We start from the raw sequence: 16,935 nt of genomic DNA on the forward strand, positions 1-16,935 counted from the left end.
GCATCCAATTAAGTCATTACCTCCCTCATCCTCTGCATGGATGGTTGAGGTGGGAAAGCTATTCAAGTCCCTTTTTTTTTTTTTTTTTTTTTTTTTTTTTTTTGCGGTACGTGGGCCTCTCACTGTTGTGGCCTCTCCCCTTGCGGAGCACAGGCTCCGGACGCGCAGGCTCAGCCATGGCTCACGGGCCCAGCGGCTCCACAGCATGTGGGATCTTCCCGGACCAGGGCACGAACCCATGTCCCCTGCATCAGCAGGTGGACTCCCAACCACTGCGCCACCAGGGAAGGTCTCAAGTCCCTTTTGATGAAAGATTCTACCTGTATCTTCAGCCTCAGCAGGCAACCATATCAGAATACAACATAGTAGCCCAACATCCATAGCAGAGCCACACCTGTGAATGCAGGGCACTCTCCAGGGTTCTCCTTCGCCCTGACCTCTTCGTACCGCCTGACTACGTTGGCCAGGCCTCCTCCTGTAAACTCACTCATTCCCTGTTCTCCACTGTCTCAGATACACTGCTTTTCCTTTTCTCTCTCTGACTGCTCCTTCTTATAATTGTACAATAACTTACAGTTACACAGCTCTTATGGGTGTCACAAAATTCATTCACAGACACTGCTTCACGTATGGAAACTGAGACGCAAGAAGTTAAGATATTTTCTCAATGACACAGCTAGTTGGTGGCAGAGTTGGAATTTGAATCCAGGTCTTTGGACTCATGTCCACTGTTCATTTTTTTCTTCCACTACAGCCCAGCTGCCAAATATGTGTTAATTTTTTTTTTTTTTTTGGTAAGAATCTCTCCCATCTTATCATCACAGGTTAAAGAATTGATTGAAATACCTTTTTAATGAGGCTCCTCGCTATTCTGCTTATGTTCACCTGAGTCACTTTCCTAAAACATGGCTTTCATAATGTCATGTCCTAGCATCCCTGGCTCACAGTGAGGGATGCTTTAATTATTTCCTTTCACTGTAGAATAAATAATGTTACCTTTCTGAGTGCCTACTGGGCATCACATACTGTACTAAGTTCTTTATAATGTTTCTTGAATCTAATCCATGTTAACACCCACACAAGACAGTCTTCATCAATTAATAGACAAGAAGACTGAGATTTTGTAAATAAGGCTTATTAAGGAACATGCTCAGGGTTAAAAAAGTAAGTTTAAAGATAGAATTCAAATCTGTGTCTGCTTGCTAAACTTCCCCCTTTTCACCACACATAGCCTCTCTTGAGAAACTGACCAAGCCGTTGACTGATGATGATGAAGCCTACAGAAATCACAGAATAATTTTGTGAACAAAGATTGCTTTAACAGTTGCCTTTTTTTTAAAAAAAAATTTCAGTTCGGCAGCAAGTTCTGGCGAGAGAGAACCACGAGTTAGTATGGCCAGGAAAAGGAACATTCAAGTTAACTGTCCAGTTGCCGAGAGCCACGGATGAAGTCCAGGAGGGGAAAATTCCAAAAATGGTAAGGAAAGGGGTGATTACAAGGGAAGTAGGGTGTTCTCCCAAGGTGTGTGGGATGGGAACCACGATGAGGAAATACAGTGGAATGAGAAGTACAACTCAAATTGGGGTGAGGAAAGCAACTTACAGATGTGGAGGGAGTGAGAGTGGTGATAGGGTAGGTATGAAATAATGGAAGAAGAAGCACTTTTTGTTTGATTTTTGACGCTTTTGAAAATTCAAGATTGGGGGGTTACCATAATGGTGGTTTGAGATGTAAAATCTTGGGTCTGTTTGTCCCAGGTACTTGCTATATTGGTTTCATTTTCACATGGTTTAGAGGGGCCAGCGATCTATACTGTAATGTGCTAAGTATTTCCTCAAGTGTAAAATGGGATAGTAGTAGTACTGACCTCTTTGGATTATTGGGTTGTTGTGAGGATTAAATGAGACAGCCTTAGGAAAGCACATGGCCTAGTGCTTGTTAATAGTACACACTCAATAGATGTTAAATGGGAAAACGAACATGAGCTAAATTATTTCTCTGACTTAGGTCTTACCTCAGACACTTGGTGCTCCTTTGGGGTTTCTTTTATTTGTGACTCGTTTTTACAGGTGATTTGTGTGCTATATATTAAACAGCATCATTGCCTGTGCTTTTAGTTATAATTTCTGTAGACCCTACATCTCCAGTCTGGTCCTAGGGACACTTTCTTAATGTAAAGAGATTATTAGTAATTTATTAATGCTACTTTATTGTTTGGGTTTCAGGAATCCAAGACCAAAGAACATGTCAAAGAATCAGGTAACTTTTCATCCACCAGGCAGTTTTGCTTTCAATATTAAACACTATGTGTTGCGGAGGTCATCCTTCTCTTCTTGACTTCACAAGGCAGGGTTTGTTAGCTGAGAGATGCTTTGGGCTGCATCATCTCCATCCTCCTAGCCAGTTGTGCAAGGGTTGCCTCTTGAGCCCTAAGGGTTCAGGTCAGAAGGATGGGAACAGCTCTCTCTGTGGGGGCTGGGAGACACCTTGCAATTGATGGGAGGATAAAGAGGTACCCGGGAGGTGGATGAACTGACCTTCAGAGTCTACCTGTGCCCATCCAGCCATTGTGAAGCAAGGACATGATGTGACAGTGGGTGCTGTGTGTGGCTAAGTCAGTTAGTGTTGCTTTCTGAGCGCTGGGTGCAGGATGTGGGTGTAGCTCTCCAGACCAGCGGCAGCTCTTCTCGTCCCATCTGCCGTAGGAAACAGTCAGCAACCTAGTAGCTATACAGTAGGACCTTGTTGTTTATCCACCCTATATATAATAGTTTGCATCTGCTAATCCCAAACTCCCAATCCTTCCTTCCCTTACCCCTCCTCCCCCTTGCCAACCACCAATCTGTTCTCTATGTCTGTGAGTCTGTTTCTGTTTTGTAGATATGTTCATTTGTGTCGTATTTTAGATTCCACATAGAAAGACAAATACCATATGATATCACATACGTGGCCTCATTTCTTACACCTCTGCACAAGTGCTCCTTAAGCTTCATTTGTCAAATTGCCACCATTTCCTAAATGGTTTTGGTGTAGTCTCGGCACTCTGCCTATACTTCTGTTGCTCACAATACATTCTACTCCACTTTTCTCTACCTAAATTCTAGGATAGTCTTCAGGATCTACTCAGGTTCTTCCTCTTCTCTGAAGCCACTCCAGGCCAGCCCAGTTCCTTCATCTCCCTGGTTTGATTCTTGGCTTGATCGTTGACACAATCAAGTTGACTTTATTTGGCAGTCAACCAAGCCACTCTTGTGATGAAGCTTCTAATAGTCATGGGGTTATAAACTATATTGGTGGAAAGGCTCTTTCCATTCACTTAAGTCCAATCATCTCATTTTGTAATTAAGAGATGTGCCCAAGGTCACGTGGCTAAAGAGTGGCAGAGTCAAGGGTCGAGCTCATATAGCTCACCCCGACTCCGGTAGTCGTTCTGGTTTGTCATGCCTGTCTCACTGAATGCTAATTTATGTTGTTATCGAATCCTTAAGCTATTTTTTATTTGGCATGAGTGTGTGTTTGTGTGGTGTCACATCCAGCACATAACAGGAGTTTTTGTCAGGGTCATCTAACTGCTGTAACAAACAAGCCCCCCAGATCACAGTTCAGTGTAGTCGGCAGCTAGGGTGGTGGGGGGAGTCTAGACTGCTTCACACAATTATTCAGGAATCCAGGCTCCTTCCATCTTTTTGACACCGTTATCTGTGATATGTGGCCTTCAAGGTCACTGCAAGGGAGAAGGAGATTCACATAAAGGAGATTTGATTGGCCAGGTCTGGAAAATGGAATTCACCAGATCCACCCATATTCCATTAGCCACATGAACTCTACTGTAGGAACTCAACTGTAGGAAGTCTGGGAAATGTTGCCTAGGAAGGAAACAAAATGGATTTGGTGAGCACATAGCATTTTACTCTGCCATGATAAACATTTACAAATGTCAGTTCCATTTCTTATTTATTTATTTATTTTTGTATACATCCATTAGAAAACTGGTAATTTCCTTTTCTAGCATTTTTTGTATGCACCCATCCCCACACAACCAGTGCCTTGAACATAAGGGTGCTAATTGGATAGTTGCTCACAGAATGTCTAAAGATCATAACATACTCATTATGCTTCATTGCACAATCAGAGTGAGACTGACCTCCTGTATACAGTTAACCCTTGAACAACACGGCTTTGAACTGCGTGGCTCCACTTATACGTGGATTTTTTTCAATAAATATATTTGAAAAATTTCTGGAAATTTGAAAAAACTCACAGATGAACTGCATAGCGTAGAAATATTGAACAAATTAAGAAAAAATTAGCTATGTCATGAATGCATAAAATATATGTAGATGTACATATAACATACAAAAATATGTGTTAATCGACTGTACTGTTCATGTTATCAGTAAGGCTTCTGGTCAACAGTGGGTTATTAGTAGTTAAGGTTTTGAGAAGTCAAAGTTACACGCAGTTACTTGGCCGTGCAGGGGGTTGATGCTCCTATTCCCCGTGTTGTTCAAGGGTCAACTGTATATGTAACTCACTTATGGCCAACGATGAAGCAGAACAAGCTGGCTTGGGTGGTTGCTATTCTGTAAGTTTGAGGTATACCCATAATTCTCTGGGCCATTTTATCTTCCATGTGCATTCCTTAGTCATTCACCGTAAGTATCCTTTTTCTCTCCAGTGATAGGAAATTATTGCTTTTCAGAGCATAATGTGTTAGGTGATGCCCAAATATGGGCATGGGATAGTCTTGCTCTTCTCCAGTGACCTAAGCAGTAATTCTCCAATTCAAACATTTATTGAGCCTCAACTATATACCATATGCCATCCATACAAAGATGAATAAATATGTCCCTTGCTTTGGAGTAGCTTGGTTCAATAACTGTAATTTGGTGCTGTGATAGAAATATATGTCAAGTGCTATGAAAAACAAGGCAGGTTCCTTAGAGAAACAAGGCAGAAAAGAGTGTAATAAAATTGAACATAATCATCATCATATTAATAGACAATTAAGTACTATTTTTTATTTTAATTATATTAAGCTAAAAGTCCTCTAAGATCTGTTTTTTTTTAAAAATATATTTTTTTATTTGGCTGCGTTGGGTCTTCACTCTAGTTGCGGCCCCTGCGGCATGTGGGATCTTATTTCCCTGCCCAGGGATCGAACCCATGTCCCCTGCATTGGAAGGGGGATTCTTAATCACTGGATCACCAGGGAAGTCCCCTAAGATATGTTTTATTTGAGTTAGCCAAGAGACCAGGAAGGGAACAGGGCAGTGTAATTAGCTTATGATAATTTACTTTGCTAAGAACATGGTAGATAAATATAACATCTTGTACCCTTTTTGTCTCCCTAAAATCAGATGCATCAGAAGAACTAGATGCAAATATCTCTCTCAACAGAAGATCAGAAAAAAAGGAAGACGCCCCCAAAGAATGTGAAAATATTTCCTCTTTGGTTGCATTTGAAAATCTGAAGGCAAATGTGACTGATATGATGCTAATCTTCTTAGTGGAGAACATAAGTGGCCTGACCAATGATGACTTTGAAGTGGAATTAATACAAGATTTTAATGTTGCTGTAGTTACCTTTCAAAAATATACTGGTAAGATCGAAGGATGCTCCATTTGTCAGCCTACCTTGCACTACACTTTGGGATTTGGGACACCTAGATTACGGAACGTTTCTGAAAGCTTCACTCTTTCTAATAGCTAGTAAGAGAGGACTCCAAGTTAATACAGATGCTTTCTTATTTTGAAAGAGAAGCAAATTCGTTCTGAAACCAAATTCTGATTTTTTTAAATAAGTTTATTCATTTTATTTATTTATATTTGGCTGCGTTGGGTCTTTGTTGCTGTGCGCAGGATTTCTCTAGCTGCGGCGAGCGGGGGCTACTCTTTGTTGCTGTGCGCGGGCTTCTCATTGTGGTGGCTTCTCTTGTTGCAGAGCATGGGCTCTAGGCGCGCGGGCTTCAGTAGTTGTGGCACAGGGCTCGGTAGTTGTGGCTTGCAGTCTCTAGAGTGCAGGTTCAGTAGTTGTGGTGTACGGGCTTAGTTGCTCCGCCGCATGTGGGATCTTCCTGGACCAGGGCTCGAACCCGTGTCCCCTGCATTGGCAGGCAGACTCTTAACCACTGCACCACCAGGGAAGTCCCTCTGATATGTTTAATAAGTCAAACTTTATTGTATGAGTTTGTGTGTGCGTGAGAGAGAGAGACAGACAGACAGAAAGACAGAAATAACACACCGAAACAGAAATCTAAAGTCAGGTTATTAAAGAGATTCCAAGCAAAGGACTCAATGTTTTCCCATGTGTTATCTCATTGGGAGGAGTAAATATTGATCTGTGTTACTAAACTGGACTTATTGGAGAGTAATAATAACAGCAAATACTCATATAGTGTTACTATGAGTCAGGTACTATGCTAAGTTTGTTCCATGTATTAATTTATTTGTTCCTTTCAACAACCTTTTGAGATTATTATTATTCCTCATCTTACAGTTGAGGAGACAGAGACACAGAGATGATAATCAGAGACAGAGATGCTAATAACTGGAAGAACTGGATTTGAACTGAAGCAGCCCACCTCTGTAGAGCTTGTTCTCTTACCCCTTTACCATATATTTCCTTAGTGGGGTTGGCTAAAAAGTTCGTTTGGGTTTTTTGTAACATTTTACGGAAATACTTTCATGGTTGTCACATATGCAGGGATGAGTAAGTGCATGTGACGCAGAAAGTGAGTGCTCTTTAAGGTCTATGTGAGGAGTCTGTGGACAGTTTCTGAGATTGGAAGAGCCATCTCTGGAAGTCAAGGAAATTTTCCAAATCCAAGCCCTCACCATTCCACGGCCATGGCAGTGGAATGGTTGATCTTAATCAACCAGCACAGGTCATGAAGTCAAAATTCTAGTTCCACCATTTAACTAATTATCTGAGGTTGACCACGTTACTACCCTCTGTGTGCTTTACTTTCCTCATCTATAAAATGGGGACAATAATACTTACCTAATACAGTTTCTGTGAGGATCAAATAAGATGGTGTTTGAAAAGCTCTTAACATAGTACCTGAGACATGATAAGGACTCAATAAAGGGAGCTATTATTCAAATTTATGATTATTTCTTATAAAGGTAAAACTAAGTTGACTTGCTTTTGTTCATTGATCAAAAATCTTGATACCTACTATGTGCCAGGTACTTGTCTTGCTGTAGGTACATAGATGAATTTTTTGGTTCCTGCTCTTGAGGAACTTGTGTGGAGCAGGGAGGAAATCCATTCATAAGTGAACAATGAAGATGCAAGAGGAGAAGCTGCTTCCCTCATCTGTGAACAGCAGGCTGTGGGGAATGGGAGGAAAGAGGACACAAGAATGGTGGCTTGGTTTTTCTTTGAAGTTTATACTCCAGCAGTACCAGGCTATCAGGTCTCAGATGTGCTGTGTTGCTACACACCCCTGCTGGTCCCTCTGCCTGAAATGTTTCCTCCCCTTAAATACCCGGTAAACTCTTCTTCATCCTTCAAAACTCAGATCAGTGACTACTTACTCTGGGAATCCTTGTCTGATTCCCAGTATTAATCTTCCCACCTCATTTGATCCCCAAATAGGCCATTTGTTTGCTTTCAAGACTTCCTCCCTCCTGGATGGTGAACTTTCAAGGAGCTGTTATATCCATCCCCTCTATCCCCGGATCCTAGCCCGGAGCCTGTTACATCATGGGCTCACCGTCAATATTTATTAATTTGAAAGAGATAATTGGGCTGAGTCTGGAAGGAGGAACAGGACCAGGGTAAAAAAATTGGAGAAGGGCGCTTTAGACAGAGGAAATTGTATATACAAAGGCAAAAGAGAATGTAGTTTTCAAAATAATCACTGGGTTTTGTGGCAGTGTGGAAAATAAAATGAATGGTCGGTAATAACAAGAGGTGACATTTAGAAATTAGTTTGAAGTCAGATAGCCAAGGGCATTGTAAGCCTAGCCAAGGAGCTTGAACTCATGCCTGCAGGTAATGGGGAGCCGAGGAAGGAGTGAAATGAGGAGATTTGTATTGTAGAGAGTGCCTTCAGGTGGTGATGTCAAGGAGGGGTGGAAGGGGCTGTGACTAGAGGCAGGCGCACGACTCAGTGTCAGCAGTCCAGGTAACACGTTCCTATGTGCATTGCTGTTCAGAGACTGGAAGCTTTAGGCATGTAGATTCTCATGTGGGAATTAAAATCTTGCATTTAAAAATTGAGTGCTTAGCCTCCCTCCTTTATCTCAATTAATATTCAGTTTCTTCTATATAATATAAAGATATAATCATAATTTTTGATTGATTGATTAATTGATTATGGTTTGTAGATGCCCTGAAATTTGTTGATGAATGTGTCAAGCACCATTCAGTGAAAGAACTTCAGCTTTCTGCAAGACTTCTGGAAGTGACAAAAACAGTCCGAGTTGAAAACCTGCCACCTGGTGTTGATGACCATGATTTGAAATGTTTATTTGAAAATCCTCGTAACGGAGGGGGAAGAGTGGCCAGCATTGAATGTTTTCCTGACGAGAGTTCAGCACTGATTGAATTTTTCGACAGAAAAGGTAATACCTATTAGCCTAATTTTGTAAACCTTACCTAGCATAATTAAAACCATTTTAATAGATCTTAACAGTTAACAGTTGAATTCTGATGTATTTTATTTTTATCTGTATATATTTTTGTTTTTTTTGTTTTTAAAATTTATTTATTCATTTATTTTATTTTGGGCTGTGTCGGGTCTTAGTTGCGGCACACGGGACCTTTGTTGTGGTGCGCTGGCTCAGTAGTTGAGGCGTGCGGGCTTCTCTCTAGTTGTGGCGAGTGGGCTCCAGAGTGTGTGGGCTCTGTAGTTGCGGCACACAGTCTCTCTAGTTGTGGCTCGTGTGCTCAGTAGTTGCAGCACGTGGGCTTAGTTGCCCTGTGGCATGTGGGATCTTAGTTCCCCGACCAGGGATCGAACCCATGTCCCCTGCACTGGAAGGCAGATTCTTAACCACTGGATCACCAGGGAAGTCCCTCCATATATATTTTTGGAAATCCAAGTAGCAATCCCGTACGTCTGGTATATCATGCTAAGTGAATCCAGTGATTCAAAACTTTAGAGAAGTAATGTCAAGTTTTTGAAAGATATGAGGAGATTCTCTCATGGGTCTGTACTTGTGACAGACTGAAAAATATATAATTCTTAGAGTCTTTGAGATACCGTATTTAAAGAGGTGATCTCTGTTTTAGCTATACATTTGGTAGAAATTCTCAAGTTAACTTCAACAAGATTAGGTAAAGAAATACTCAGAAACACACAGTTCCTATAAAGTATCTTCACTTCCTGCTTCACTTGTCAGTGTCATCATTCAGAAATTAATAGGGGTGGTTTCACATGATCAGTGGACGCCTGCTGGATTGTGCTTTGCAATGACCCTGTGAAAACCTTGCCCAGCTGAACCTTAGGGAAATGTTTCTGAGGGATTCGTAGACATAGATTGCCAGTTCTCTGAGGCATGTGCAAGGTCAGCTTGGAGATTCCACTGATGTTCAGAGGTCAAGGCTGAGGAGTAGGAATTAGGGAGCCGGACTTCTTAGGGAAAGAAGGAACGTTGTGCTTGGGATCAACTGAGGGAGGATGAGATAGGATCATGTGGAATGCCACTCACTTAAAGTAAACTGTTTCATAGGGGTACTTGGAGGAACCTCCTTTCAGCTGTTATGAGTTGGGGAAATTGTGGTGAAGGTATGGTTTGGATTAAAATGGAATGAGAGACCTAGCGTTCCTTGGGCAGAGGGATGAAAGATGAGCTTCTGTTGCGTGTTCTTTAAATCTCTCTCAGGGAAATTTACCTTGGGCCCAGGGGGAGAGCTACATAGAACTGTTACTCTAGAAGTTAACCTCCCAGCTTATGATGGGAGTTGACAACTATGGGGCTTTCGATCATCTTGAGGGCATGGGGCAGTTGGGTGTGTCCTCAGAATGTCTATGTTACATGTGTATGAATAATGATAGGAGCTATTTTATTCAGGTTTATTTTATGCTAGAGCCACACTCGTAGGGCACTCTCAAAAGTTGCTCTTTGCCCTGACCTCTTTGCACCATCTGACTATGTTGACCACACCTTCTCCTCAAAACTCACTCATTCCCTGTTCTCTGTGTCTGAGATACACTGTGTCTGATTTTCCCTTTCTCTCTCTGGCTGTGTCTTCTTATGAATATGACTTACACTTGCACAGCTCTGCAGGGTGCTACCAAGTGCATTCTCAGACACTGCTTTATGGGCGTTGCTATTATTGTAATCCCTGTTTTACAAATGAAGAAACTGAGGCACCGGAAGGGCCAATAACTTGACCAAGGTTACACAGCTAGTAAGTGACAGAGCCAGGATTTGAACCTGGGTAGTCTGGCCCCATAATCTGTGCTCTTAACTTCTCCACTTTCCCCCAATCTCCTGTACATCTATAACATTAATTTTTCTTGTAGGATATTTCACCACTTACAATGAGTTAATAATGAGGCAAACTGTAGATAAAGCTGAATTAAAAACAGAATTTATTTAGCAATATTGTACTTTATATAGATCATTTGAGAGGAATAAGTTAGGCAGTTTACTCTGAAATTATTTTGTTCAACTTCACAGAATCCAATTCACAAAATCTTAAGGAAGGGAACTCTTATCGAATGCTTGTTGTACATGAGAACTTTTTTTAAAAAAATATTTTATTTATTTATTTATTTGGCTGTGCTGGGTCTTAGTTGCGTCATTCGGGATCTTGAGTAGCGGCATGCGAACTCTTAGTTGCGGCACGCATGTGGGATCTAGTTCCCTGACCAGGGAGCATTGGGAGTGCAGTGTCCTATCCACTAGACCACCAGGGAAGTCCCTACATGAGATCTTTTGCTGTGTTTTCTGCCATGGTATCTCATCACTGAATCCTCCTAAGAACCTGCACAGTTATATAGTGTTTTTTTTTTTTTTTTTTTTTAACAGAGGAGGAAAACAGGATGGAGAGCTTAAGCCACTTTAAGGTGATATCTGTGATGGTTCTTGGGTCAGACAGACCTGAGTCCAAATGCCTGGCTTTGGTGCTTACTAGCTTTGTGATCTTGGGGAAGTTACTTTAACCCACCAAAGCCTCTGTTTTCCGTCTGTAATAGAGGGCTCACATTACTACTTACCTCAGAGGAATGTTGTGAGGATCAAATTAAATTGTACCTGCAGAGTGCTTGGCACATGGTGGTACTCACTGGTACTCAGAATCTGTTCCAGGCCATGGTGGGAAGTTGAAGCCATGAGTCTGGGCCTCTGAAGGCCACTTTTTTTTCATTAGGTCTGGCTCCAGGCCTAGGAGCCAATCGTGCACAAGGTGAAGTTATTTTTAACATCTTTTCACAAGATGCTGTTTTAATCCAAGTTGTTACTGGAGTTCATTCTAATTCCCTTCCTGCTTAGACCCCTTGTAGCTGTCTAATAACTAACACAAAGTGAGGAGGGGTTTGGGGGAGAAGAGTACCCCTACACACACACAGGGACTGTCATAGTAAATGTGGCAGAAAGGGGATTAGAGCAGGGACAAGGGATGTACAGGACTTATTGAATCAGAGTCTCTGGGGCTGGGCTCTCTGATGACTGTGAGGATGCTCTTTGTTTGGAACCCTTGGAACAGGGGCAAGAGCATGGGCTTTGGGGTTAGACAGACACTGGCTTGAATCTTAGCTCAGATCTTTACAGTCTGTGTGACCCTATTCGAGTTACCTAACATTTCCTAGCTTCAGTTCTATCAATTGTAAAAAGGGATGATAATAATCGTGTCTCTACCTCAGAGGTTTGTTGTGAGCATTAAATATATGTAAACCACTTAGAATATTGTCTGACACGTAGTAAGCTGTTATAATTATTATTATGCTCCTCCTCTCAGAAGTATTAACAGAATCTAAGTCATCTATGAAATCTAAAACTGTGCAACTGTACAAGAAGAAATAAATAACATGATTCTTAGATTAGCTTTGCTTTGAGCTGGAAAGTATTCTTCACACTGGAGCAAACATTATCCCCTTGCTGGTGACCAAACTCTTCTCTCTCTCTCTCTTTTTTTTTTTTGTTTTTTGCATTTCACCACTATTTTTTTATTTTTTATTTTACTTATTTATTTATTTATTTTTAACATCTTTATTGGAGTATAATTGCTTTACAGTGGTGTGTTAGTTTCTGCTTTATAACAAAGTGAATCAGTTATACATATACATATATCCCCATATCTCTTCCCTCTTGCGTCTCCCTCCCCCCGACCCTCCCTATCCCACCCCTCTAGGTGGTCACAAAGCACCGAGCTGATCTCCCTGTGCTATGCGGCTGCTTCCCACTAGCTATCTATTTTACGTTTGGTAGTGTATATATGTCCATGCCACTCTCTCACTTTGTCACAGTTTACCCTTCCCCCTCCCCATATCCTCAAGTCCGTTCTCTAGTAGGCCTGTGTCTTTATTCTCGTCTTACCCCTAGGTTCTTCATGACATTTTTTTTTCTTAGATTCCATATATATGTGTTAACATACGGTATTTGTCTTTCTCTTTCTGACTTACTTCACTCTGTATGACAGACTCTGGGTCCATCCACCTCACTACAAATAACTCAGTTTCGTTTCTTTTTATGGCTGAGTAATATTCCATTGTATATATGTGCCACATCTTCTTTATCCATTCATCCGATGATGGGCACTTAGGTTGTTTCCATCTCCGGGCTATTGTAAATAGAGCTGCAATGAACATTTTGGTACATGACTCTTTTTGAATCATGGTTTTCTCAGGGTATATGCCCAGTAGTGGGATTGGTGGGTCATATGGTAGTTCTATTTGTAGTTTCTTAAGGAACCTCCATACTGTTCTCCATAGTGGCTGTACCAATTCACATTCCCACCAGCAGTGCAAGAGTGTTCCCTTTTCTCCACACCCTCTCCAGCATTTACTGTTTGTAGATTTTTTGATGATGGCCATTCTGACCGGTGTGAGATGATACCTCATTGTAGTTTTGATTTGCATTTCTCTAATGATTAATGATGTTGAGCATTCTTTCATGCGTTTGTTGGCAATTTGTATATCTTCTTTGGAGAAATGTCTAAATAAATTTATTTATTTATTTATTTTTGGCTGCATCAGGTCTTTGTTGCTGCACATGGGCTTTCTCTAGTTGCAGCGAGCAGGGGCTACTCTTCGTTGCCGTGCGCAGTCTTCTCATTGCGGTGGCTTCTCTTGTCGTGGAGCGTGGGCTCTAGGTGCGTGGGCTTCAGTAGTTGTTGCACAAGGGATCAGTAGTGTGGCTCGCGGGCTCTAGAGCGCAGGCTCAGTAGTTGTAGCGCACGGGCTTAGTTGCTCTGCTGCCTGTGGGATCTTCCCGGACCGGGGCTCAAACCCGTGTCCCCTGCATTGGCAGGCGGATTCTCAACCACTGCGCCACCAGAGAAGTCCCTCTTCTGTCTTTCTTAACCTGGTGGTGATATATCAGTGTTATCAGAAAAACAGAAAATTAGAATTTATTTAACAGAATTTCAACATAGAGTGTTCTTGGCTGGAAAGTAATTATTCCATGAAATAAGGAATCCCTGTGCAGTGTTAATACGTATCAGTTTATATTTGAGCACTCTGGGAGTAGTGCTGCTTTTTAATAGCATGTAACATCAAAGTTCTACAAACATTAGGATTTTTTTTTTCTCTAGAATAGGAAAGCTTGTTTGCTTGTTTTTTCATCTGAAACATATTACACTGAGATTACTTAATTTCTTTCCTTTAAGTGTTAGACACCATCATGACCAAGAAACTTGACCTCAATAATATGCCGCTCTCTGTGTTCCCGTACTATACTTCTTTGGGCACAGCCCTGTATGGACAGGAGAAGCCTCTGATCAAGCTTCCAGCGCCATTCAGAGAATCACTGGATCTTTCCTTATGGAAGTTCTTGCAGAAGAAGAATCACCTGATTGACAAGATAAATGATGAAATGAGACATTGTCACTGTGAGCTAACATTGTGCCAGCTTGGCAGTGAAGTGATCATCAGACCTGCAGCTACCTTAGTCAGTCAAGGAAGACCAAGAATCAAGACCTGGCAACAAGATGCTTCTACAGTATTCTCTGGTATCCGGTCTAAGTATACAGTGACCTCATTTAAAGTGGATTCAAAAGTATGGGACATCATAAAAGACAATTTAGAAGATGATAGGATTTTGATTGAGTTTGATGCACTAACAGGAATTGCAACCTTAGTGGGGAAATCAGAGGATGTACAGAACATTGAGCCACAGATCAAGGACTTAATAGAAAGCACCATTCTAGAAATGAGAAGAGAAGAGCAAAGTCTGAAGCAAAAACTGGCCATTTCTCCAGGAAGGTATTCACTTCTGTTGCACAGCGGTGTACTGGAGTATCTCCACACGGAGTGCCCAGAGGTGGAGATTTTTTATGATGAAGCCTCTCAACACATGTACTTCAAAGGACTCCCTGCAGATGTGTATAAAGTAAAGTGTGAAATCCAGGAAAAGGTATACACCATGGCTCAGAGAAACATTCAGGTTCGCCCAGAGGTTTTTCAGTTTCTGCAACAGGTTGACTGTGCAGAATTCTCTAAGTCTCTCTTTATAGCACAGAACATTCTTGCAGTTTATGAGCTAGAGGGCACAACTGTTCTCTTAACTGGTGCTTTTTCTGAAGTCCTGTTAGAAGCTGCAAAGCAAATGGTCAGAGCCTTAAAATATAAGTGCATTGACATTGAAGACAGGGAAGTTCTTAACAGTAAGAAATGGAAATGGCTCATTTGCAATTTGCGTAAGAAACACAATTCCTCCTCAAAGACTGTAATAATCCATGAGGTAACTTCAGCAACCACAGCCCAGGTCATCATCACAGGCTGTGTGAGAGAAGTAAATGAAATCTATGACTTGCTTTTTGACTTCCTGGAAAAACACACAAAAATAGAGAAATTGATTGAAGTAAAGCCTTCCTTAGTTATTGATTACTTAAGGGCAGAAAAGCTACTGTGGCAAAAGATAAAGAAGATGAATGTTCAGGTAATTTTTAATCCTGAGAACAAGCGAAAAGGCATTTTACTAACTGGCCCAAAGACCAAAGTCCTGGAGGGAAAGAACATTGTCACGCAAGCCTGGGATTTGGTCTGCGTTAAAAGCTTCCATATTGATAAGCCAGGAGCCAGTCAGTTCTTCCAGGATAAAGCACGGTATTATAAAAGTGAGGTCAGAAGGTTATTTGGTTGTTTTATTGAACTACAGAAGGATGGTGGGCAGAGGTGCTTGTTTCAGACAGATTTAGCCCCTGGAGTCTCGCTGATTGTGCAGCAAGGAGACTTGACCCAGTTCCCCGTCGAGGTGGTGGTGAATGCGGCCAATGAGGAACTCAAGCTCAAGGGGGGCTTGGCGGCTGCTCTTTTAAAAGCAGCTGGCCCTGAGCTCCAAGAAGACTGTGACCGGATAATGAAGACAAGACAGGCCAGGATCTTACCTGCCTGTGCCGTCATCTCGAAAGCAGGAAAGCTCCCGTACCACCACGTGATCCACGCAGTAGGGCCCCAGTGGAAGAGTGATGATACCCAGAAATGTGTGTGGCAGTTAAAGACTGTTGTAAAAGAAAGTCTCCATTTGGCTGTAAAACACAAGTACCGATCCATAGCCATCCCTGCTATTAGTTCCAGAGCCTTCGGCTTTCCCCTACCCCAGTGTGTGCAGACCATTATTTTGGCGATCAAGGAATGGTTCCAGTGTAAACAGGATGGATGCAGCTTGAAAGAGGTTTACCTTGTGGATATAGCTGAGAAGACTGTTGAGGCCTTTGCTGAAAGTGCAAAAATTATATTTAAAGACACCCTGCCTGATGTTACTTCCCTGCCCAGTTTACCAGCAGCAGTCCAGCCCAACTTGAGAAAAGATCATGGAAAAGGAGCAAGTCTGGTGTCCCCAGAAGGCCTGAGGATCCTGTTGGTGGAAGGAGATGTGCAGAGTGCTACAGTGAGTGCCCCTGTTTTCAGAACACCCACCAGCGTGCTGGGACTCCAGTTAGCCTGTTGCTCAAGGGAGATTAAGATCAAGGGGAGAATCCCATGCCCTCCATCCCTGCCTTGAAACAGGTTTCCTTAGAAAATTGGGCTACTTCACCAAGGCATTCACTAATTGAGATTGGCCAATTACCCGGGGGAGCTGATAGCATGTTCCGATCACTAGTTTCCAGTAAGTGTGAAAATCCACAATAATACCTAACATTTACGAGGCCCTCTATGCTTTTTCAGTGCTCTTACACCTGTCATATTTTGGCAAATCTAAGGTTAATTTCCTGTCACATTCACTGATAGCAGATGCAGAAAAATTAGAGCATAACACGGGGACGGAAGACGGTAATCTTATCAGCGGAACTGAACCAGAGGGTTCTGAGTTTGAGGGACCATCAGCTCCCAACACCATTAAGAAAATGTAGGGAGGAAGGTAGAAAGTGACCTGGGGAAGGTCTGGGTATTATGTGGGGACAATTCTTATAGCTCTGCCAGGGGGTGACATGTTTTTTAAAAATACTTAGCATTTAAAGTATTTAAAAATACTTTAAAAAGGTACTTAGCAACCTTTTCAACACAGGCTCTAACTAATCCAAACAGTCCTGGAAGCCCCCTGCTGTGCCAGGTGTTAACTTTCTGAGCTGGACGAATATGCGCAGTCCTGGGGCAGGGATGCTTAGGGAAGGCCATTTGCATATTTATTTGGAGAAAAGTCTATTCACATCCTTTGCTTACTTTAAAATTGAGTTACCTTTTTATTATTGAATTTTAAGAGTTCTTTATATATTCTGGATACAGGTCCTTTAACAGATATATGATTTGCAAATATTTTCTCCCATCCTGTGGGTCATCCTCCTGTTTTGTTCAAGTTGTTACTTGGTTTAAAAT

The 16,935-nt window shown here is 41.8% G+C and overlaps 1 protein-coding gene across 1 annotated transcript in view; it reads left to right on the forward strand.

Annotated features, from left to right (window-relative positions):
• LOC132424742 (protein mono-ADP-ribosyltransferase PARP14) overlaps positions 1-16,935 on the forward strand; it is a 49,304-nt gene that overhangs the window by 3,936 nt on the left and 28,433 nt on the right. Inside the window, exons 2-6 of the mRNA XM_060010761.1 lie at positions 1,353-1,477; positions 2,227-2,260; positions 5,362-5,604; positions 8,339-8,575; positions 13,788-16,009. Of these exons, the coding sequence (XP_059866744.1) occupies positions 1,353-1,477; positions 2,227-2,260; positions 5,362-5,604; positions 8,339-8,575; positions 13,788-16,009 (2,861 nt within the window). The remainder of the gene's footprint in view (positions 1-1,352; positions 1,478-2,226; positions 2,261-5,361; positions 5,605-8,338; positions 8,576-13,787; positions 16,010-16,935) is intronic.

This window comes from Delphinus delphis, chromosome 4, assembly GCF_949987515.2.
Source record: "Delphinus delphis chromosome 4, mDelDel1.2, whole genome shotgun sequence".
Taxonomy (NCBI): domain Eukaryota; kingdom Metazoa; phylum Chordata; class Mammalia; order Artiodactyla; family Delphinidae; genus Delphinus; species Delphinus delphis.